The sequence below is a fragment of the Echinops telfairi genome, unplaced genomic scaffold, assembly GCF_000313985.2.
Source record: "Echinops telfairi isolate 266 unplaced genomic scaffold, ASM31398v2 ScPeMD7_7424;HRSCAF=8462, whole genome shotgun sequence".
In the NCBI taxonomy this organism is placed as follows: Eukaryota; Metazoa; Chordata; class Mammalia; order Afrosoricida; family Tenrecidae; genus Echinops; species Echinops telfairi.
The window spans coordinates 28,611,689-28,634,853 of NW_022111324.1; the positions used below are offsets into that span (position 1 = coordinate 28,611,689).

Below are 23,165 nucleotides of genomic sequence, written 5' to 3' on the forward strand. Positions count from 1 at the left end.
CTTAACAGTATACCTTTATTCCAAATAAATCGGTGTATATATGTGGAAAGAATGAAAGGTAAAAATGTAATTTCCACTTAGCAAACAGTTTCATGTAAATATGTTATCTTAACTTAAGTGAGTGAATTATCTGTTGGGTCTAATTCCAGAAGCACCCGGTCTGCAGCATGCAGGGAAAACACGGAACGAGACAGTGGTGCTGAACAGCCCCGTGCAGCTGGAGTGCAAGGCAGCTGGAAACCCTTTGCCTGGTGTGTTTACTTTTGGACTCCGTAACTTATGCACATTTTAAGATTTCTGGGAATAACTGAAAGTGTTTATGAGCATGCTATGGTAATTACTAGCAAGCAAGGAGGGTGACTGAATACATTATACGACTGCAGCATTGATAAAAATATAGTAAGATGGAGGAGATTTTTAAATGTTGATTGCTGTTAGTTGAATGAAATAATTTCTAAATGTAAGCAGTGTAAAATATATGAATGCCTTGATCTTATTGAGATTATCAGTACTGTGATCACAAGCATCACATGGGCTTTACAAACATTTACGTTGAAAATGTTTTGGGTTATAAAGATTATCTGAATGAAAATAACTCATTTGACTTTAGGTTACAACAATTGTGTTGATAATATTATTTTGTTTTATTGCTTCACATCACTGGTCAAACAAAACTAAAACTCATTGCCATTGAGTAGATTCTAACTCGTGGCTACTCTGTAGGACAGGGTAGAATGTCCCCTGTGTGGTTCTGAGCTTGTAACCAGTGGAGTAGAGAGCTTTATCTTTCTCTCAAGCGTGCCTGGTGCTGTCGAGCTTCATTTAGCAGCTCAGCATATAAGCAGACCCTTCACACCAGTGGTAGATTATGTATATCAAACAATGGCAACATTGTGATGACTAGCACTTCATATAGTACTGTGTTTAATGATCAGGTGTTTATAGATAAGGATGTCAATTAAAATCTATCATCACTGCCATCGAGGCAGTTCTGACTCAGACCCTGTTTAGAGTTCCCGAGACTAAATCTTTGCGGAAGCAGACAGCTTCCTCTTTCTCCCTGGAGCCGACAATCTGCTGACCTTGTGGTTTGAACTACCAACCTTGCAGTTAGCAGTGCAATGCTCATCTGACAGTGCCACCAGAGCTCCTTACCAAGAACATAAACAACAAAAAGAAGTAGTGTAGGTTGAAATTTCACTCTAAAAGATTACTTGGACAGTCAAGATAATAAAAAAATATATCATTTCCCCCTTACATTCATTTTCATGACGCTCAGAAGGATTTGGGTCTTTAAAGATTTCTCTTCCTGATACTCACTCCTGTAGAGATGTGTATTAGGACAATTTCCACTGGAGTGATGAGCATATTAATAAGAACACTGTTAATGTTCCGTTAAACTCCAGTTTGGCTGATGTAAGGCTTTACAAGTGTCTTCTTCCCCTCCCAGCTGTCACCTGGTACAAAGACGGTCGTCCTCTCTCCGGTGCCAGCGTGTCTTTCTTGGACAGAAGGCAGATTGTTGATATTGAAAGTGCCCAGGTCTCAGATGCCGGCATCTACGAATGTGTGGCCGTGAACTTAGCCGGAGCAGCACGGTTACTTTACAATCTGCAGGTCCACGGTGAGGGCTGGGCTTAGGAAACGTGCAAGATCATTCGGAGCTTCCATGAAATCCTGATATAAGGCTTCAACAAAGTGTGTTACCTTTTTATTTCAGGGCCCAGTATTATAAAACCTATAAATGTTTTAGGTTCCATTCCTATTAAAATTCTTGCTTTTCACACACTGTTGAATTTAAATGTGTTTTAGATGAGCTGTGGGAATTGTCATGGATGTTTTTTATAAACAAATGATACTGAATGTGCTTATAAATATTCTTGAACAGAATCATAGATTAGTTTACGAAGCATTCCCAAGTAATTATCCTAAGAAAAGTTGATGGTTAATATTACTATAGTGTTCGATGGGAATATGTGTGTGTGTGTGTGTGTGTGTGTGTGTGTGTGTGTGTAAAGATAGATAGATAGAGACTTCTAGATATCAATAAATGAACACCGTAGCCTCAACTGTGACAATTTCAAAGTTACAAAACTAAATTTCCTAACAAAGTAGCCAACCTCCTTTTCTTCCTTTGTAAGATGGAGATACTGAGGCTTGCCTGACTACTCTCTGATTCAAATTTCAAGTGAGAAATGTAAAAGATCTTTGTTGTTGCTATTGAGTGTTAATGAGTTTATTCTGACTCAGAGGACATCATGTGACAGAGCAAACCCACCCCACAAGGTTTCGTTGGCTGTAATCCCTCCGAAACCCCTCACCAGCTCTTTCTTCCGTGGCACCACTATGGAAGTGTGAATCAGTCTTTCAGTTAGCAGCCAAAGCAAAACTGCTGTACCATAAGGATTCCTCATAAAAGGCCTTTAAAAAGCAGCACTAACAACTTACAAAGAGATTTTGTAGGACCGCAGGTACTTTTTTCAATGTCTGGACATGAAGTGCTCTGTGATGTTAACATATTTTACTTTAAATTTTCAGTGCCTCCATCGATTTCTGGCAGCAATAGTATGGTGGCAGTGGTGGTTAATAATCTGGTGAGATTAGAATGTGAAGCCAGAGGTATCCCTGCCCCGAGTCTCACCTGGTTAAAAGATGGGAGCCCAGTCTCCAGTTTCGCTAATGGAATTCAGGTACCTTCTTTCATTTCTCTGATGAAATCTAGTACGTTGTCATTCAATATAGCAAACACAACAGGTAAAGTTGTGAAAGAGCACTGATTAGCGAATCTCACCCAAACCCGTGTACAACGTCATACACAAATATCAGGTCACACCGTAGGATTTTCCAAACAATTCATTACGCTCTCAGGACTTTTACGTGTGATCATTTGAATGGTCGCCTTAACTCACATGTTGGTACTTTCACTTTTATATTTTGACAAGTTGTTTTGGATATTTGTCATTTTCACTCCCACCTCCTCCCACCATCTCCACCAAAACAGATACCTTAAACATAGGAAGGTTTATCAACAATAAAAACTGTAAATTAATAGCAATATTTCATTTAAATGTCTGGAAATAACAAATTAGAGAACTTTGTAAGTTAGTGTATTTACAGCTATAATATCAATGAATAAAATAAGAAAAAGGGAAGAGCATTAGAGATCAAATCGAATCTTAGATAAAAAACATTTTAAGTGTATTAAACAGATTCAAATTTTTAAAATGCAGTTTCAAATTAGTTTGCTTCAATTTTATTTTGCCAGAGACTGGATTTCAATAACCTTTTACTGTCTGTATCTTCTATCATAGGCAATCTATAGTTAAAGTTAATATTTTAGAGGTACAATTCGATCTATGAAATATGAGGGCAATGGATGTGGCAAATTAATTTCACTGCTCTTTCCTTGTTCACCCAAGGAAGAATTATGAAGGAGAATGAGCTCCTCCTTCTTGTTCCCACATCGCTCCTCTCATAAATCTGATTGGAGTAAATACAGATGAAGTTTGACCTTCAGTTGATTTTGAAACAAAAATTTGTTTTCAGTGGTTGTTACCAAATTTGATTTAAATCACAGGGCTTTCTACTGGGAGGTAGAAGAATGAATTGCATCTTTAAAAGCCCGAGAGACTATCCTCCTAGAAGCAAAAATCCACTGATAAAAGCCCAAAATGGGATAAAAACTCTGTTTACCCTGAGCATTTTCAGCACTCTACTTGTTATTTCGCTTCCTTGTCACCGACAGGTTCTTTCTGGGGGACGAATCCTCGCTCTGACCAGTGCCCAGATCAGTGATACTGGGAGATACACCTGTGTGGCAGTGAATGCTGCTGGGGAGAAACAAAGGGACTTTGACCTCCAAGTGTATGGTGAGACCTTCTCGCAGTTCGTTCAGCTGTGCCAGGAATGTGTTTAGATTATAAGGTTATGCAGAATCGAAAGACAATGAAGGATGACAAATAATAGAAATAATAATACTACTGATCAATCAACTCAGATCTCAATATCATGTCATCTCTTCCTCTACACCTTCCTCTTTGATCTATTTCTTTAAAAAAAAATAATTCTGAGAATTTAAAATGCATGCATCCAGCTGAGGAACATGACTATAGATAGCAGTTCTGATTCTGGAAGATATAATCTCTTCAGCAAAGCAAGCATCCTTTCAGTTAGCTCTCTCCACCTATTCTATTCAATGGTTGACTATATTGTTTGCATTTATAATGAGGATTTTTTTCAATCACTGCTATGTCTATGAATTAACAGATTCTTTGAGAAGTAAAATTTAAACATAAATTTATTTTCTTCCCTACCACTTTGCAGCCATAATAAGTAACAAGGAAACATTTGATTCCATCGAAGCAAATTTCTATCAGAACAAAGTTCAAACCTCATTGGTCTCCATTCATAGATTATTCTTGCCATTTTACATTCCAGTATACCTTTAACATTCGAAATTATTTCAAATATTTTCGGATGTGTTATTTGTATAACACACTCTCTTAGCTACTGGATAATGAAATTGTTTCTTCTGAAGCCTCTAGAATATTTGATGGTAGTTTTGCCCCCTAAATACTGTCTTGCTTCCAAATAATTGACTCCTAATGTCAATAGAAGACTGCATCATTTTCCTCTATACCGTGCAGACTTATTTCTATGTTTGTAAAAGAAACTGTAATAATTACGAGCTGCTTGTATAGTATGACATAGATTTCTAATGAAAGTATCCATTTTTACAACATGAATGGCTTCTCTACCCAATGGAGATAACAGGGCTATGCCCCAGTCATGAGCGGGGGATTACCAAAGGGCTCTAGACGTCCTGCTTTTCTCTTCCTGCTTCAGTTATGCCATGGCTATGTAGCTGAGATCACAGAGTGTCTTAGGATGCTCAACCCCAGATACTCCAATTGCCTTTTCTCTTAGCATTACTTTTCTATTCCATAAAGAAGTAGAGTGTTGCCGATATCAAATATCCTCAAAGAATGATTAGTCAATTGGTCTAAGTATGTGACACAGCAGCTCTTCTAAGCTCACATAGGAAGTGGCAATGATACTGACTGAGTGTTAGTAGGGAAAATCTGCAATCAGATCTTGCAATTCTATAAAGTGGGTGTAGGCAGCAGAGGGGTGGGTGAAGGGAGACGCCGGACAGTGTAATATAAGATACAATAATAAATTATAAATTATTAACGGTGCGTGGGGGAGAGGGGAGGAGGAAGGGAAGGGGAGGGGGAAAAAAAGGAAAATTATCGGGTTCCGGGAACCCAAGAGGCTAGCGGATTTTGGGAATGATGAGGGCAACAAATGCATAGATGTGCTTTACACAATTGATCTATGTATTGTAATGAATTATATGAGCCCCAGTAAATTGATTTAAAAAAAAGTGGGTGTAGGACATGAGAGAGCTGATACTTTTCTGATTTGTATAGAAAGTATATCACTATTCTCTGTCATGTGCTACCACAATTTTATACTACTCCATCAGGCAGACAACCAGACCCTTTCCTCCTGATATAAAGGTTCAACACTGAGCTCCATTTTTTGAGGTTGTATGTGTATCTTTAAAGGATCCCGAGAGGTGCTGTGGATCAGGCAGTAGGCTGCTAACTGCAGGGGAGCAGTTAAAACCAACCACCCCTCTGCAGCCACAAGATGAAGCTCTCTACTCCAGCAGATATTTTTACTTGGAAACTCTGCATAGGATCACTGCGAGTTGGAATTGACTTAAGAACGCTGAGTTTGGATATGTGCATAACATTTTAAACATATATGCATGGTCAGCTATTGAATAATTATAAATTTACAACAGATTTTAATTTGACATTTGTTTTTAATACATGTTCTACTATTAGAATTGGTTCCACACATCATATTCTTTTTTGTAGTAGCAACCTTGGCAATCTTGTTCCTAATTGAACCCTAGTTTTAGTTGTTGTTGTTGTGTGGTATCAAGTTGATTCTGACAGAAAGACCCCGTATGGCAGTATAGAATTGCCCCACAGAATTTCCAATGCTGAAATCTCTACAGAAGCAGATCTCCCAGTGTGTTTTTGTTGACAGTCAAGCACTTAACCATTGACATAAATTCACACAAACACCACAAACCCCAAATCAAAAACCAAAGCTTACTGCCAAACAATTGCTTCCAACTCATAGCAACCTGCATAGGGTTTCTGAGACTGTAGGTCTTTCTGGGACCAGAGAGCCCCACCTGTCTCCGCACAGCCAGTGGTGGATTTCAGCAGCTGAAGTTTCAGTGAGTAGCCCAGCACTTAGCCGGCAGGGCCACAAAAGCTCTTCTGTGTCTCCAGACCCAACATCCTAGCTTGGATTCCTATTCCTAAGGATCCTATAGGACAGAGTAGAATGGCCTCCTTAGGGTTTCCGAGATTATAATTTTTTACAGGAGCAGACAGCTTCATCTTGCTTCCATGGAGCAGCTGGTGGAGCTCTCAGCCCAACAACTAACTCACGGTGCCACCAGATCTCTTTATTGTGCTGGCGCGACACTTCATGGGAGCCTAGGGGCTGTGCCAATTACCACTCAGAACAAAATCCCCACCAGATTTACATTGTTGAGTGTGGGGATAGTAGGAGAAATAGCAAGTCGTGAAACGTGCTTTTCCTAATTGCAAAAGTAGTTCATTAAAGATTCAATGTTCACATTCTAAGATACCACATCAATAATGGAATTTCTTAAAGTTTTGTATCCACATGGTACCTTTGTTTTTTAATAAACGAAGTTCAAAGAACTTTCCTAGAAATTACACATTTTCCAGTGTCTCAATAAGTATAACCCTATGGCAATTCTGATTTTGGTTATTAAATTATTGGGTATGAAACATAGGATGAGAAGTTGGTGCAGAGCTCATCCTTTCTTGAGCAACACAACCACAAAACAAAGTGGGGGCGATCTCAGGAAACTGAGGGTCCAAAGGGTAGAACCTGCTCTCCGCTCAGACTGAACAGGACTTGGAGATGAGAGACAGGACATAAAAAATACAAACTAGACATGTTTTGGTAATATATAGCCTATAATTAGATTCTTTAGTTTATGTTCTTTACAAAACAAATACTGCATTGTTTTTGCATATTTTTCCCTCTCACTTTTAAAAATCTGGTTTTCTTTTGAACTTGATTCAACTCATTTAGCTGTAAGGAAATGTAATTGAAAGAAAAATATTTGGAAATAAATTAGCATGATGCTGTCTTCAGTTGTTTCTGATTTTTGCTTTTATAAACAATCATTAAAAATTCCTGCTCTTTTGTGCATTTTGCAAATAATCTAAGAGAAACATTTTATACAGTTATGGTACTTTTTTAATCCAGTGAGACCAGACTTTGCCCTAACTTATTTCCAAGCTGTGAAATCAGCTCTTTAGTTGAGAGCTTCCTAAGTATGATAAAGACTTGTGGATTTATCTGGTTTCAATGATATTTTAGAAAGCAGCCCCCCATAAGAATTTATTTCAGAGGACAGAGCTGAAGCTGTAGCTCAGGTTGAGGGACACGTCTAATCAGAACACAGAGGAGCAAATGAAGGGGTAGGAAGAGAGAGTAGAGCACATCCTGGTCCACCAAGCCTTGAGGACGATATGCCCGCTCAGAGGAGCGAATCCACAGAGAAGACCATATGGCCTGCCCCACTCTGAGACATGACATCCCTCACTGACCCATATCCCTACAGGAGACAGCACGGGAGACACAGTGTGGGAAATCCGCCCGATCTGATCCCACCACACCGAGGCAAAATACTAAGGGTGTGCAACAGAACAGCAAGGGGAACAGAGCAACGAAGTCCCCAGGGAATACCAAAAATAGATTTTGGGGCCAGGGCTTGGCACCCCATCAGACTTGACCAAAAAATACTCCTAAAGGCCAACAAACAGTCCTTGAACTAACTGCAAGCTCTTCTTTTTTGTTGTTGTGATATGTTTTTGGTTTGTTTGGGGTTTTTTAGCCATTGTCTTTTTGTTGTTGTTGTTTTCTTTTGTTGCTTGGTTTTGCTCTGTCTTGTTTTTGTACATGTTATTATCACCACAGCTTTGTCTAAATAAGATAGGCTGGATGAACAATCTGGAGGAGAAAACAACAGGACCAATAATTCCAGGGGAACATGGGAGAGGTGGAGGTGCGGGGAAAGGAAGTGATGCTAACAAACACAGGGACAAGGGAACAAGTGACTCAGATTGGTGGTGAGGAGGGTGTAGGAGGCCTGGTAGGGCTTGATCAAGGGTAATGTAACCAAGAGGAATTAACTGAAACACAAATGAAGGCTGAGCATGATAGTGGGACAAGAGGAAAGTCAAAGGAAATAGAGGAAAGAGTTAAGAGGCAAAGGGCATTTATAGAGGTCTAAATAAAGGCATGTACATATGTAAATATATTTATATATGAGGATGGGGAAATATATCCATGCACATATATTTATAGGTCTAGTATTAAAGTAGCAGATGGACATTGGGCCTCCACTCAAGTACTCCCTCAATGCAAGAATACTTTGTTCTATTAAACTGGCATTCCATGATGCTCACATTCCCGACAAAATCACTGAAGACAAAGCAGGTGCATAAGCAAATGTGGTGAAGAAAGCTGATGGTGCCCGGCTATCAAAAGATACAGCGTCTGGGGTCTTAAAGGCTTGAAGGTAAACAAGTGGCCATCTAGCTGAGAAGCAACAAGGGATTCCACAAGGAAGAAGCACACCAGTCTGTGTGATCACGAGGTGTTGAAGGGATGAGTATCAGGCATCAAAGAACAAAATATCATATCATTGTGAATGAGGGGGAGTATGGTATGGGGACCCCAAAGCCCATCTGTAAGCAACTGGACATCCACTTATGGAAGGGTTGTGGGGAAGAGACAAACCAGTCAGGGTGCAGTGTAGTAACGATGAAACATACAACTTTCCTCTAGTTCTTAAATGCTTCCTCCCCGCCACCCCACTATCATGATCCCAATTCTACCTTTCAAATCTGGCTAGACCAGAGGATGTACACTGGTACAGATAGGAACTGGAAACACAGGGAATCCTGGACAGATGATCCTTTCAGGACCAGTGGTGAGAGTGGTGATACCAGGAGGGTGGGGTAGAAAGGGTAAACCGATTACAGGTATTTACATATAACCTCCTCCCTGAAGGACAGACAATAGAAAAGTGGGTGAAGGGAGACGTCAGACAGTGTAAAATATGACAAAATAATAATTTATAAATTATCGATGGTTCATGGGGTGGGGAGAGCAGGGAGAGAGGTGGAAAAAATGAGCTGATGCCAGAGGCTTAAGCGGAGAGCAAATGTTTGGAGAATGATAAGGGTAATGAATGTACAAATGTGCTTTACACAATTAATGTATGCATGGATTGTGATAAGAGTTGTATGGGCCCCCAATAAAATGCTTTAAAAAAAACAACAAAGTAGCACTAATTATGCATATATTGCTAATATTTTAGTAGTTTTTATCTTAAACAGACTGTGTCTTTTTACCTACTATGTCACGTCTAAAAATAATCTATCTGTTCTCTGTCCCTGCACAGATTACTTTGAATTTATCAAAAGCCCGATGTCTACCTGTGTTATTGCATTTAGTAGACAGATTATCATGAATCTGCACAAAAATGTTCTATTGGTCTATTCTAGTCACTTTGCAGGGATTTTTTTCTTGGCTATCAATTCTTTTGGGTTTAGCACATATCCTACACCCAAAGCAGCACACGAAAACTCACTTTTCATTTGTGTTCCTTTCCCCTGCGTAGTTGCCATAAAAAAAAAAAAGCCCCACTCCTACTGAGTCTGTCCCCCTCAGAGGCACCTATTGAGGGTCTCTGAGCCTGTCGGTCTTTACAGAGGCAGATAGCCTGCTCTTTCTCCCCAAAATCGACTGGTGGGTTTGAACCACCGAACTTGAACATAGCAGTCAGACAGTGCCGGGGTAGTAGAGAACTCTCACAATTATAGAAATACTCGTACATTGTTGCTAGGTGTTAGGGATCACTCAAATTAGAATGTTACTGAAATTAAATGCAACTTCTCTATAACGATGTTTCCTTCAAGTATAATTAGTTAAAAGGGTCGGAAAGAAATGGTCAAGGAAATTTCTATTCATGCTTGTTTGAATGGTCCTTTGATAACAGGTCTGAATTCATCATGTCTTTGTGTTTCCTTAATTACTATAGGGGCCTGAAAGAATTCTTGAGGGATTATGCAGCCCACCCTTTAGTTTTTGGCAAGGTAGCAGCTAAGCCAGCTAAGATAGATGGTTGTTTGGTCTTCAGTGCACTCAAAGGAGGAGAGAGATTCCAAAAACTTCCACATTTCAGCATTTGACAATTCTTATAACCAGGAAATTATCATTTTACTCTTTTTAAAATTTCAGTTGATTTTATATTTTTATGTCATTTTAGAAATATGCTCAACTGACTGCTGTTTTAGCTTATTTTTTATTGATCCATTTATTTCACGTGGTCTCATTCTGCAGAAAATTAACAGAAACCCTGGAAAACTGGAAAGAACACTAAATGATGAGTCCAAAGACTCCAAGCCTTGCTAGCATATCATGAACAAGCCATTATTTCTCATAATTCTATGTTTCAAACACTGTGTGATAGACCTAGATAATTTGGATAATTTATTACCTTTTTCAGTTGTTGGGATTTCCCCTCACTCTGCTGTTACGAATTTGCTTTCTTCTGCAAAAAACAATCCCCAGAAACTACACAAATGCATGTGAAGTATATTTGCAAAATATTTCACAAGAAATTTGCTTTGAAAACCTTAAAAGGCAACATCTACTTGTAGAAGTTTTTTTAAATACGTACTTGGGAAGAACTTCAAGTACTACATATTTTCTATGAGAAACGTTTTAAGAATGATTTCTGTTCAACGGAAATATATTAATCTCTTAATAATACTTCATCCTGAACCATATGCTACAAAGAGAGTATGTTAGAATAATTCTAATTTTTCATCTCAAAATAACCAATAAGGTCATTCAGAATGTGCTGTGTTGTCCAATTAAGATAAAAAGTCTGCTGCCCTGTTTTATCTTGATGGAGAACCTATTTTTCATTTAGTTCCACCAAACATTATGGGAGAAGAACAGAACATTTCTGTCCTCATTGGTCAAGGTGTGGAGCTGCTATGCCAGAGTGATGCTATTCCTCCACCTACTCTGACTTGGTTCAAAGATGTCCGACCCTTGCTGAAGAAACCAGGCCTCAGTATCTCTAAAAATGGAAGTGTCTTAAAGGTAAAGTTATTAATTCATTTATTTCTCCTTCCGTTATTTTAAAACATATGGCTAGGTATTAACCAAAACTAATCTACTGCCATCAAATCTATTCTGACTTTGAGCAACCATGTATGGAGTTTCCAAGGCTGTAAATCTTTACAGGAGCAGAGAGCTTGAACTTGCTCCTGAGGAGTTGCTGTGCGTTTAAAGCACTGGCCTTGCTGTTAGCAGTGGGTGGAGAACCAACTGTGCCCCCAGGGCTCCTTGGTTTCCGCCCCAGCCCCTTTTAAAATGGTCTACCTTTTTTCATGTTTTCCAAGCAACCATTTGCTTACTGAGGATAATAATATTTTCCACTTGGATGTTTAAGCTATTTATATATTTAATTTTCTACTAACATTTTTAGCTAAAAGGCATCCCAAAAAGTGAACACAGGAAGGTATTCTGAAATACTTTAAAGTATACCTCTTAGTCATTCAAGCAAATACCCATTCTAGGTACTCTGATGGCTAGACAAAAAATTGTAAGATATATTTACTGCCCTTGAGTATCTTTCAGTTGCCCATATAAATTTAATTTTATATGAAAAATTAAATGATTGTCCAGTTTAAAATGCAATAAGTTTAGGGATATTCAGTTTATTGCCAAGTGGATGATACACACAGTATATGTCAGAGCAGGGGAGTGGACAGGTGATGCTGTGGTTGATTGGCTAAGTCTTGGAAGACTATTTGCCTCTTTAAGGATCTAAAACCCACTTCCATCAAGTCTGTTTCAACGCATCTTGACCCTCTACAGGAGTCCTAGGCTTTTTGTAAACCTTTAAGCCAGGAGACAGCATCATCGTTCTCTTGGGTGTCAGCTGCTGACTCTGCACTTCCAATGTTTGCCCAGTAACACCACGAGAGTTCCTTTCTTTAAAGACAAAATGCCGATTAAACAAAGAGAATAAGCTACTTTGACTGAAACAGAATTTAGCAAAGTACATATATTTTGTAATAATGCTGACGTCTATTTAAGTGAAAGAAGAATTGACAGAAAAAGGCAGTGTGAGGAATTAGAACTGAGGATATCAGTGGACCATTGGAATGTTTGCATGCCCCGCCTAATGAGCCCATAGAAAAATTGAACAAATGGTTAATTAATCTTCACACAGCTACAAAGTCAACAAAATAGAATACAGTGTCCATGCTATTAAACAGATCACCACAAAGTTTCTTGGTAAAGGAAAGTTAACCAGCAAATCAAATTAATTCTTGAGGAAAAAAATGAGGAGAAGCCCTGGTTACATATTGGGCTGCTAACTACAAGGTCAGCAGTTCGAAACCACCAGACACACCCTGGAGAAAAACAAGTCTCAGAACGAGAAAAAAAAGAAAAGTTACCGTCTCAGAACCCACAAGGGCAGTTCCACCCTGTCCCGTAGCGTCCCGGTAAGTTGGAATCCAGCCCTTGGCAGTGAGTGAGAATTAGTGCTTAGGGAAGGCAATAGAACTGAACCCTTGTGCAGGGAACATGCAAGTACAGGGGAGAGGCAAAACCCCAAAGACCTTCTGCGTGAAGATCCTGTGATTATGGAGCGGGGTGAGGAGAGAATGATCGGAATTGCCGGTAGAGCGGAAAAGGAGTAAGTCAATCACTGACGCTGTGACTGCAAAAGCCTGTGTTGCCCCAGAACCCGAGCTCACATTGACTGAAAGGGGAACCTAATTGTATGAACACAAGTCCTGGCTCTGCTAGGAGAGAGTTCTGTGTGGTTAGGGCCATCTTAGTAAAGTTCCATTAGAATAGCATTCCTTTACCTTCAGAACACAGATCCTCATGGAGCTGGGAAAGCAGGAGATACGTGATGATGAAGAAATCCAGAGATTGAATTTCCACATTGGAAATAAGCGAGAGTTCAGCATGCAGGCTCCATAGCCTATCCTCAAAAAAACGCAATGCCATTAGGTCAGTGTTGTCTCATATCAACCTGATAGCCCAGAGGTTCTCAACCTGTGGATCGCGACCCCATTGAGCAACCCTTTCACAGGAGTGGCCCGATTCATGACAGTAACAAAATTACAGTTATGAAGTAGCAGCAAAAATAATGTTATGGTTGGGGGTCACCACAACACGAGGAACTGCATTAAAGGGTTGCAGCATTAGGAAGGTTTAGAACCACTGCTGTAGTCTGTCATATAACCAGCTTTTGCCAAGGTTAATTTAAATCAGCCTAGTTTTTATGAGGTTATATACTATGGTTACTCAAACAATTCACACATATATTTAACTGATTAAGTAACAGAATCTTAGTGCTTTCTTTGCCTGTGTACAGTAGACACTCAATAAATATTAATCCCTCTTGCTAATTCTATATGTGGAGGCTTGTGATTACTAACTTTTATGATCCAAAGCCTGGATGTGAGTGGTTATGACACTAATTATGAGATTTTACCTCATTAAAGTATTTTTATTGATTTTGAAAGTCCTTTTCTGTAAAATGAGGAGGTTGGATTTTAAGTACTTCTTCAGGTCTGATATACATTAATTATCTATATATGCTCTGATTATAATCCAGTCCTATTTGTTCACATCAATCAACTAACAAGTATTTACTGAGTGGCTACTCTGCACTCCTATGCTGACTATTTCCAGTGACCACTCCGATCCAGGTGATCCTCCTTTTTTGGATGTTCATCAATTATTCATTGAAAACTTATTTTAAAATCACATGCTAATTTCCATACATATTTTATTTGTGCATATATTGTTTTAGCCATTTATTTTATTTTTCTTTCTCTACTTGTATATGTTTAATATTCTTAAAAATAAAAATAAGAAGACACAGATACATGGATAGAAAATCCCCAATTATTTGTGAAATAGAAGCTGGTTTCAGAGCACGATTCTGTTTTCAGATTGAAGATGCACAGGCACAAGACAGTGGTCGTTACACATGTGAAGCAACAAATGTTGCTGGAAAAAATGAGAAAAACTATAATGTCAACATCTGGGGTAAGTGTGAACAAACCACTATGAAGTGAAAGGTTGTAGCTTTTATTCTTTGTGACCATTCTTAAAGTTACAATTATAGAAGTATAATCAGTTGTAACACCTAGGTGGACACCACATAAGTGCTTTTAGAATCTTTTGTGCCATGGTGAGTGCCATATAATTAATTGAAGAGCAATTGTCATTAGACTTCCTCAGCCTCAATATGTTGCACGTCATAACTTCATATAGTATGACTGTTCTCTGTATCTGAGTAATATACCCTTCAACATCTACAATGAAATTCTTACAGTTATTGAACTTTCTCTCAGAATTAGTAGTGAATTGGTCAATTGAAATTACATGAGTATACCAAATTATAGATGGCATAATGTACACATGAATGAGTGCATGCGTGTATGTGTTTATGTGAACATGAATGCTTGCATGATAGAAGCCGAGCTGACCAGAGAGGAAATCTATTGTCCTACTTGGCATTTTACCATTTATGACTAATTAAGGTAATCTTTATAAATAATCACTACCATTACCTCAATATGGCTAGCTGCTAATTGTAAAGAAGTGATTCCATTTCCAGCACAATGATTTTTATATTAAACACTATTTTTCAGTTCATTTAGGACATGTTAAGTCCTTCGTAATTTTATTTTATTTATTTAAATTTTAGTTAATTGTGGTCATGCACCAAATTTTACTATTATGTGTAAGATTGTATTCAAAACATTTTTTTACAAATAGAACAGTGATGTGGTTACATAATATGGTGTCAATTTGGGACTGGAGAGGATTAAGAGTGAAGGGGTGGAGTCTGCTCTGTCAATCGGATCATAGTCAATGAGGCCTCTGTGTGAGCATGGCCTTCTCCTGAGAATTCTGGGAATTCCTGGATTTCCTCCCTGGAGCAGGAGACAGACTCTCTCTCTCTTTCTCTTGGCTCATACCCTTGGAGACTCTCTACTGATAATATTCACCCCCTGAGAGCCGCCTTACTGACTAGACACACGGCACTACTCTTTGGAAGCTGGAGAAGTCACATGGTCCTATCATGATGCAACCAGACCTCTGGAGCCAGAGAAGCCACGTGGAGACCCTTGCCAGCACTGAGATGCCTACAATGCAAATGGATCCACAAGACTTCCAACCCACAGGCCTGTGATCCTCTTGTATTTGGCATCATTGCATGTACTTTGTGAGTCTGAATGAGGACTTTATGTATAGATATTGGACATATGGACTAATATTTGGACTTATGGACTTGTTCTGAACTGGGCTGAGATGTTTTCTCAATATTCAATTGATCTTGTGTATAAACCTCTTTCTTATTTGCATACGCGTCTCCATGAATTTGTTTCTCTAGTCTACCCGGACTAACACATTATGGTACCCTAGAAGTGGGGTACTAGAAAAACAAATCATGAAGCTAGAGAGTGGATGTTTCTTTGACCTCCACCTCATGGTAGTGTTTCTTCTTTGACTAGCCAGAAGTCAGATATGTCCATGCAGTTTATTGGGTTGTTTTCTGGAAAGAATATGGGAAGTTTAAGTTTTGATTATTTTGCTTGGTTGTAGTCTTTGGTAATTCCTTTATGAAATAGCAAAAATGAATGTGATTAATGTATATTTTGAGCTCAGAGGTAGAAGTAGCCATTTGAATTTCTCAGAAACCATGCTGCTTAAGGAAAATGATTGGCAAAAGGTCAAAATGGCTGACAGAAAGCCTGGCTCTGGTTTAATGCTCTCAGAGACCTACCTCCATATTTTTGTATAATGGAATAGTTTAGATAGGGATTAGGGTGGGTTAAATAGGAATTGAACTTGACTGCTTCTAAAATTGAGTTTAGTGTCAGGTTCTACTTTGTTTATACTGATTTTTCTGCTTATTATTGTTGATATAAGGATTTATAGAGACGATATGGGGAGGTATAAAAGTGGAGAGCTTGTAAATCCACTTGCCTCGAACCATTACTTTGATCTTTAGATGGGTTTAGGACATGCCTGCAAGAAAGATTCTGAAAGGATATGCCCCACACAGTGCTTTGGAGTACTCAGGATATTTTCATTCCAAGAGATCTTCCTAACAGCTGTTGACAGATTGGAGGGGAAAAAATGGAACTCCTTGGATATTTGAACTTTGAACTGGTAATTTTTATCAGAGGCTGGAAAAAATCTGGATCCCTGAAGGAACTCTGCGCTGAGACTGAACATTGAAGGAAGCCTGTGGTTGGGCTGAGGTGCTTGCTGGGTGACCACCTGAATCCACTTGTTGTGTGGAAGTGGGAGAAATGCAGCAATTAGGAGACAGATTGAGTCTGGCCACTGACACCCGTGGACCTGGCTTACAGGAACTAGAGAAGAAGACAGGAGCGGGTTGATTGGTCTGCAGTTGATGAGCTAGCACAAGGGGGATAGGGTTGTTGAGAATTTGTGATGGGGCCTTGGTCTAAGGGAAGGCAACCAATGGACACCCTGGTGAGGCTAAGACAGGCAGCCTACATTGAGTTGACCATAGATAGGGGAGTTTCAGAGAATGGCCAGATTTATAAATAAATATGAAGGATGCTGTTGTTGATGACAAGGATTATTGATGTGACTTTTGCTAGGGAAATGAAAAGGATGAGCAGAAAAATGTTGTGATACTGATTCTTTCCCGGCTATACTGATAGCAAATTCACATACAGGATGAGGTATGATGAGACATGACGAGGCAGTATAAAATAGGCACCATCGGCTATCAAAAAGTATAGCATCTGGGGTCTTAAAGGCTTGAAGGTAATCAAGCGGCCATCAAGCTCAGAAGCAACAAAGCCCACATGGAAGAAGCACACCAGCCTATGCATCCATGAGGTGTCGAAGGGATCAGGTGTAAGGCATCATCAGAACAAAAAATCTTACCATAGTGAATGATGGGGGGAGTGCGGAGTGGAGATCCAAAGCCCATTAGTAGGCCACTGGAGATCCCCTTGCAGAGGGGTCTCAGGGAGGAGATGAGCCAGTCAGGGTGCGATTTAACAAAGATGAGAAATACAACTTTCCTCTAGTTCCTAAATGTTTCCTCCCCGCTCCCACTACCTTGACTCGAATTTGATCTTGCAAGTCTGGCTAGACCAGAGGAGGTACACTGGTACAGATAGGAACTGAAAATGCAGGGAATCCAGGACGGATGAGCCCTATAGGACCAGTGGTGTGAGTGGCAAAACAGGGAGGGTAAAGGGAGAATGGGTAGGAAAGAGGGAACCGATTACATGGAGCTGTGTGTGACCTCCTCCCTGGGGGAGAGACAACCGAAAAGTGGGTGAAGGGAGACGTCAGACAGGACGAGATATGACAAAATTCCCATTTATAAACTCTCAAGGGCTCATGAGGGAGAGGGGAGCGGGGAGGGAGGGGAAAAATGAGGACCTAATGTCGGGTGTTAAATGGAGAGAAAATGTTTTGAGAAACGATGTACAAATGCACTTTACACAATTGATGTGTGTATGGATTGGGATAACAGTTGTATGAGCCCCTATTAAAATGTTAAAGAGAAAAAAAAAAACAAAATGAGAAAAAAACAAGAGCTGTATGAGCCCCCAATAAAATGATTTTTTAAACAAAAAATAAAAAATAAAATAGGCACCACATTGTTCAGTGAGCAGAGGAAGAATTACAGAGTTCCTCAAGATGGTTAAAAAGAGTGAGAGAATTAAACCGGTAGCATGAACCTTGAAGGAATCGAAACCTTTACATGGTAATATCTGAGCAATTACTGGCAACTTCACTGGAGAGCAAGGAGCTGTCTCCTATCCTTCATCTCTCAGAAGCACCTACTACCTGATAAAACTACCAACAAGGAAGTGACCTCAGAAGAGTGTTTTCTCAGCTCTGTGCACTTGGGCTTCTTAGAAGACTGATTAATCAGGATTCACTATGAAGGTCTCAAGGAAAAGCTAGACAAGTGGGAAGAAAGACTATGAAATCCAGAGGATGCCTGTTTCACAGAGTAAATCTCTTGCTCTTCAGTATATACTATTTTCTGATGTTTCCCAATCCTTTTCAGCAGCTGAGAGCTCACGCTTGGCCTGGCAGTAATGGTAAAGTTAAATTTAAACACTTAAGTGCCATACACATTCAATGCAAAGTTTTGAAATACCCATTTCAGCTTCTTTTCTCTTACTTTACTACTATGGATATTTTGATTATTTAAATTTTGTGTATTAAAAGGATGTTTGTCATATATTTGTTTTACATCTTAAAGGTGATTCTTAATGTTGGTGCTGATTAACATGTATATGTTTGGAAAAGTGTATAAGGAATAAAGGTAAAACTAGTTTTTATTTTTTTCAGTACCACCAAACATTTATGGTTCTGATGAACTTGCTCAACTTACAGTTATTGAAGGAAACATTGTTACTCTCTTGTGTGAATCTAGTGGTATTCCACCCCCAAATCTCATTTGGAAGAAGAAAGGTCAGTTTCTATCATTTGACATTATTTTTTTTTTAATTTACAAATATTTCACTATATTAAGAAACTTTCCTGCAATTTACATACCAAACTATATAGTATAAAGTATGCTATATAAATGGTATAGTATATTTATAATTATATTAAATGTGCAATGAGCATTACTTGCATAAAATTGTCCTCTTTCAAAATTTTAACTGCTCCCCAGGGGACATTAATTTTCTACATTAATTGATGTGTTTTATAATGAAATGCCTAATTCGACAGCTATACAAAATTTAAGGAAACAATTGTACTTCTTTAAATAGATTTAAAATAATCATATTCCACAGCAACATTTTTCTCTATGCATAACAACTTTGAGATGCATTGTAAGACTGGATTCTTCCGTTGAACAGATTTTAAATTTATGTATCAAAAATATTCATTTGTGCCTTGTGTCAGACCAACCTAAAAATAAAGCAAACCCGTTGCCGAAGTCAATTCCCACTCATAGCAACCCTTCACAACGAAATAGAACTGCTTCGTAAGAGTTCAGCGTCGGTAGGACGTTACGGGAAGGGACAACGTCCCCTTTCTCCCGTGGAGTGTGTGATGCGTTTGAACGGCCAGCCGTGGAATCCTGTGCTTTACCCCGAGCGCCCACAGGAATCCCTCAGTGTCAGAAAGATTATAGAAATCCATAGCTGACTCTAAAAGTCATTTTGGTTTGCTACTTTTAAATTTCATATTTGAAGTGTTTTCTTCCAAATATGAAAGATCAAAAGAAAAAAATTTCAGAACTAAATGTTGGTAAGCATTTCTCTTTCTCCTCCCTTGCCCAACCCCTTTTTCACACACGCCCCACCTTTTTTCGGGGCGGCATGTCTGGGTAAAACTACATAATCTTCCATTTGTGTACTTGAAATAGAAAAATAAATAAATATAGAGAATATGCATACAGCATGTTTTATATGCCAGACTCAAATACTTTCTGCCATTTGATTTTTCTTTGCAGGCTCCCCAGTCTTGGCTGATTTTGCAGGGCGAGTCAGAATTTTATCTGGAGGCAGGCAGTTACAGATTTCAATTGCTGAAAAATCCGATGCAGGACTCTATACATGTGTAGCTTCAAATATTGCTGGAACCACAAAAAAAGACTACAACTTGCAGGTTTACAGTAAGTTATGATTAGTCAGACTTTGGTATCATTTACTTATAAGAAGTACAACCCTTCCTATTTTCTTTTCCCCCCTTATCTTTATGGTCTTTCAAAATAGTATGGTTATATGATAACAATACTTTAAATTGAGTTGGAATACTAGTAAGCAATTATTTTTTATGACTTATTTATTCAGCAATCTAACTGCCCCCGCATATCAACCTGGCAATGGCAAACTAACTAATTTGGTAGGAGCTGGATAGTGTGCGTGTCCGCTGTGGAGAGGGAGGAAAGGGAGGATGCTAGCATATGTATATTTAGAGCATTTAAAACTATCTAAACGTAAAGAATCTTAAATGTGAGCTATTTCATAATATTTGCAGTATTTTAATTATTTCGTGTAATCTTTGCATCAGACAGAAACTATTGCATCCATTTTGCAGATGAGGAAACGTAAGCCCAGGGAGATTTCTGTGGCTGACCAATGTCGTATGCTTTGTAGGTAGTAGAACTGTCACTAGGGTACAGGAACACCGGCACGAGCTTATTTTTTCTCACACTGTAATACATCTCTATTAGAGTTGGTTTCATTTTTGTTTTGTCTTGTTTACAGTCTGTATCAGGTGAATTCAGCTTCAGGATAACTTAATAATTGATCATTGGTGGCAAAGAAGTAGATGTTTAGTCTCTCATTTCTGAGACTTGCCAGATTGGCAGTCACAGGAGTCGCTTGGCCCTTCGTCTATGGCCTCAAGATGGTTGCTGTAGCTTTGGGGTAGAGTCCACGCTGAAGGCCACAAGAAGAATAGTATCTTTGTCTTTCACCAGAAAAGCAGGCCTTTTCCAAAATTTTCGTAGCAGATTTATGTTTAGATTTTATTGGCCTGAATTGATTCTCATGGCCATCACGATTTTCAAAGAAGCTGTTTCAAGCAACAGTAACCCTTTCAAACTCTCTCCTGAATGCTGGAAGGAAGAAGAGAGTTGGATTTGACTGTGCATCAGCCAATAGCAAGGTTTGCCACGGTATCCTACTACAATTTCCTTCAGTCGAAAGAAGAGCAAAAGCGGTGGGAAGGGGGTTATGTATGTTTGCTAGAACATATAATAGCATTATTTTAAATGGGTTTTAGTTAGGTTTGGTCCAGTTAGTTCAGACTCATGCACAAATGGGACTGGAGTACAACAGAGGAAATACTGCCCAACCCCGCGGCAGCCTCCCAACTGTCGTCGCGTTTGAGCCCATTGTTGCAGCCTCTGTGCACGCTCCTCCTGTTGAGGGTCTCCCGCGTTCCCCTGACTCTCTGTTTTGTCTGTCTGCTCTCTTTTACAGCAACATGGTAAAATAACCTTCCACTAATACATTTTTTCCTATTTTAAAATTGAAAAAATTACTTTTCCGTATTGCAGAAGTATTGCTTCTAGAACTCCAGTTTATACACACACACATGGATTACAAACAAAATGTGGCTCTGTGGTCAGTGGAGGCTGCAGACACTCAGGAATACACTTGACTTCGTCCGGTTAGAGTGCCTTCAAAAAACCGTTCAATCTAAACACTGGCTTCACGGGGCATTTCCTCTGCCAGTGAAATTCAAGGCAGGAGGCAAACTCGCATTCTTGAGATGTTTTCTCAGAGGACACAGGATCTCCACAGGGGCTTATTAGAAAGACATTTTAAGAAAATGCATTGGTAAGGTAAAGGCTAGGAAAGCTGCGAAGTGAAAATTTCCTCATTGCAACCATACACCAGCTCATTCTTCCAGGGTGGTAAGAAGTTCCTGGGGAAACCTTATCTCATTTACCTTACAGCCCTGACCTTGCCCTTTCTGACTTCTTTTGAGATCCAAAATTTAAGAACAGTGAAAAGGTGTGCAAGTTGAATTTCTGTAGGATGCACACACTGCTGGTCTAATGTGGTGTACATTGGCTATTCCAAGACTATTTTGGAGGAGGCTTTAGAGAGATTGAAAACAGCTTTCAGAAGACCTACGTGGAGGATATGTTGAGAAACAATAGCTTCACATTTTGATACTTATGTTTAGCAAAATTTCCTGTAATTTTGCAGCATTATGTTTTGGTTCATCCTTGTCTGTTTATTGCAGGAAAATTAGAACAATCAAATAAACACACACACACACATGCACACACTAAACCAACCCACAGCCTCATTTTTATTTTCCTGCTGTGTGCAAAACATTTACTGAGTGCCCGCTATGTGCCAATGAACAGACACAAACATAGTCCTAGAGTTCATCATTAATATGCTTTAGAGCAGCCTTAGCCAGTACAGTGCTGCTAGCTACATGTGGTTATTGAACACCTGCAATGTGGCCACTTCAAATTAAGATGTGCTGTCAGGGTAAAACACATACTAATTTCAGTGACTTTTCCCCCAAAATTTAAATATTCTATTAATACATTTAACCTGAGTACTTGTTGAAATGGTAACCTTTTGGGTATGTTGGGTTAGATATTACTAAATTAATTTCATCTGTTTCCATTACTTTTTAAATATGCATTTAAAATTGACGTTTAAAGTTACATATGTGAGTTACATTACATTTCTATTGAACAGGGCAGGCCTGGAAGAGGAGAGAGAGATCAAACAGCTAACCATAAAGCAAAGTGTCATTACAAACCAATTAACTTAAATGAAAATAATGCAGTGCGATGAAAGTCAGAACCAAAGCATGTGGCCAGTTTGCTGATTTCAGGGAAAGCTTCTCCAGCCTCAGATTTGAAGGATATGGTAGAGTAGACAAGGATTTTTTTTGTTGGTGGAGAAAGCATTTCACACAGCTTTGTGGCAAGACTGGGCAATACACTGTCAAGAGCAGGACTCGGCGGTATCCAAGAAGTAGGCGGGGCCAAGTCATTCAAAGACTTGGTCTTTTACTAAGAGCAGTGGGCGCCACTGAAGGGAAGCAGCACGAAAAGGTCAAGTAATACGGTGCATGGTAGATACGCAATCATGACGAATATTCTCTCCTTTTTTATGATAAGGAGAAAAGAGTATATTTGGTCAAATGTAAATTATGGCACGGACGTATGTATCCATGTCTTTCTAAATGTTGGAGTCATTCCTTAGTGATCTACTCCCATCTAGACTTTCCTGTCTATTTTAAATTACTTCTGCTAACAAAATCAAATATGCAAATGATAAGTGGGAATACTTATATATAACTTCCCAAAATAAAACCAGGTGGAAAGTATAGCATTCTGCCATTACTATGTGGATAGCTGTATTTTCGGTATGACCTTACAGAGACATATTGAAACAAAGAATTCCACTTGTCAATATAGTAATGCTATGTCTGTACACCTGGGTCTCTTTTGTAGTAGATCATATCTC

General features: G+C 39.1%; 1 protein-coding gene across 1 annotated transcript in view; it reads left to right on the forward strand.

The window, feature by feature from the left end:
- Window positions 1–23,165, forward strand: part of HMCN1 (hemicentin 1) — a 562,350-nt gene that overhangs the window by 370,560 nt on the left and 168,625 nt on the right. The window contains exons 37-44 of the mRNA XM_004706670.2: window positions 150–251; window positions 1,451–1,624; window positions 2,539–2,690; window positions 3,746–3,869; window positions 11,075–11,250; window positions 14,133–14,229; window positions 18,550–18,672; window positions 19,667–19,828. Coding sequence (XP_004706727.1) covers window positions 150–251; window positions 1,451–1,624; window positions 2,539–2,690; window positions 3,746–3,869; window positions 11,075–11,250; window positions 14,133–14,229; window positions 18,550–18,672; window positions 19,667–19,828 — 1,110 coding nt within the window. The remainder of the gene's footprint in view (window positions 1–149; window positions 252–1,450; window positions 1,625–2,538; window positions 2,691–3,745; window positions 3,870–11,074; window positions 11,251–14,132; window positions 14,230–18,549; window positions 18,673–19,666; window positions 19,829–23,165) is intronic.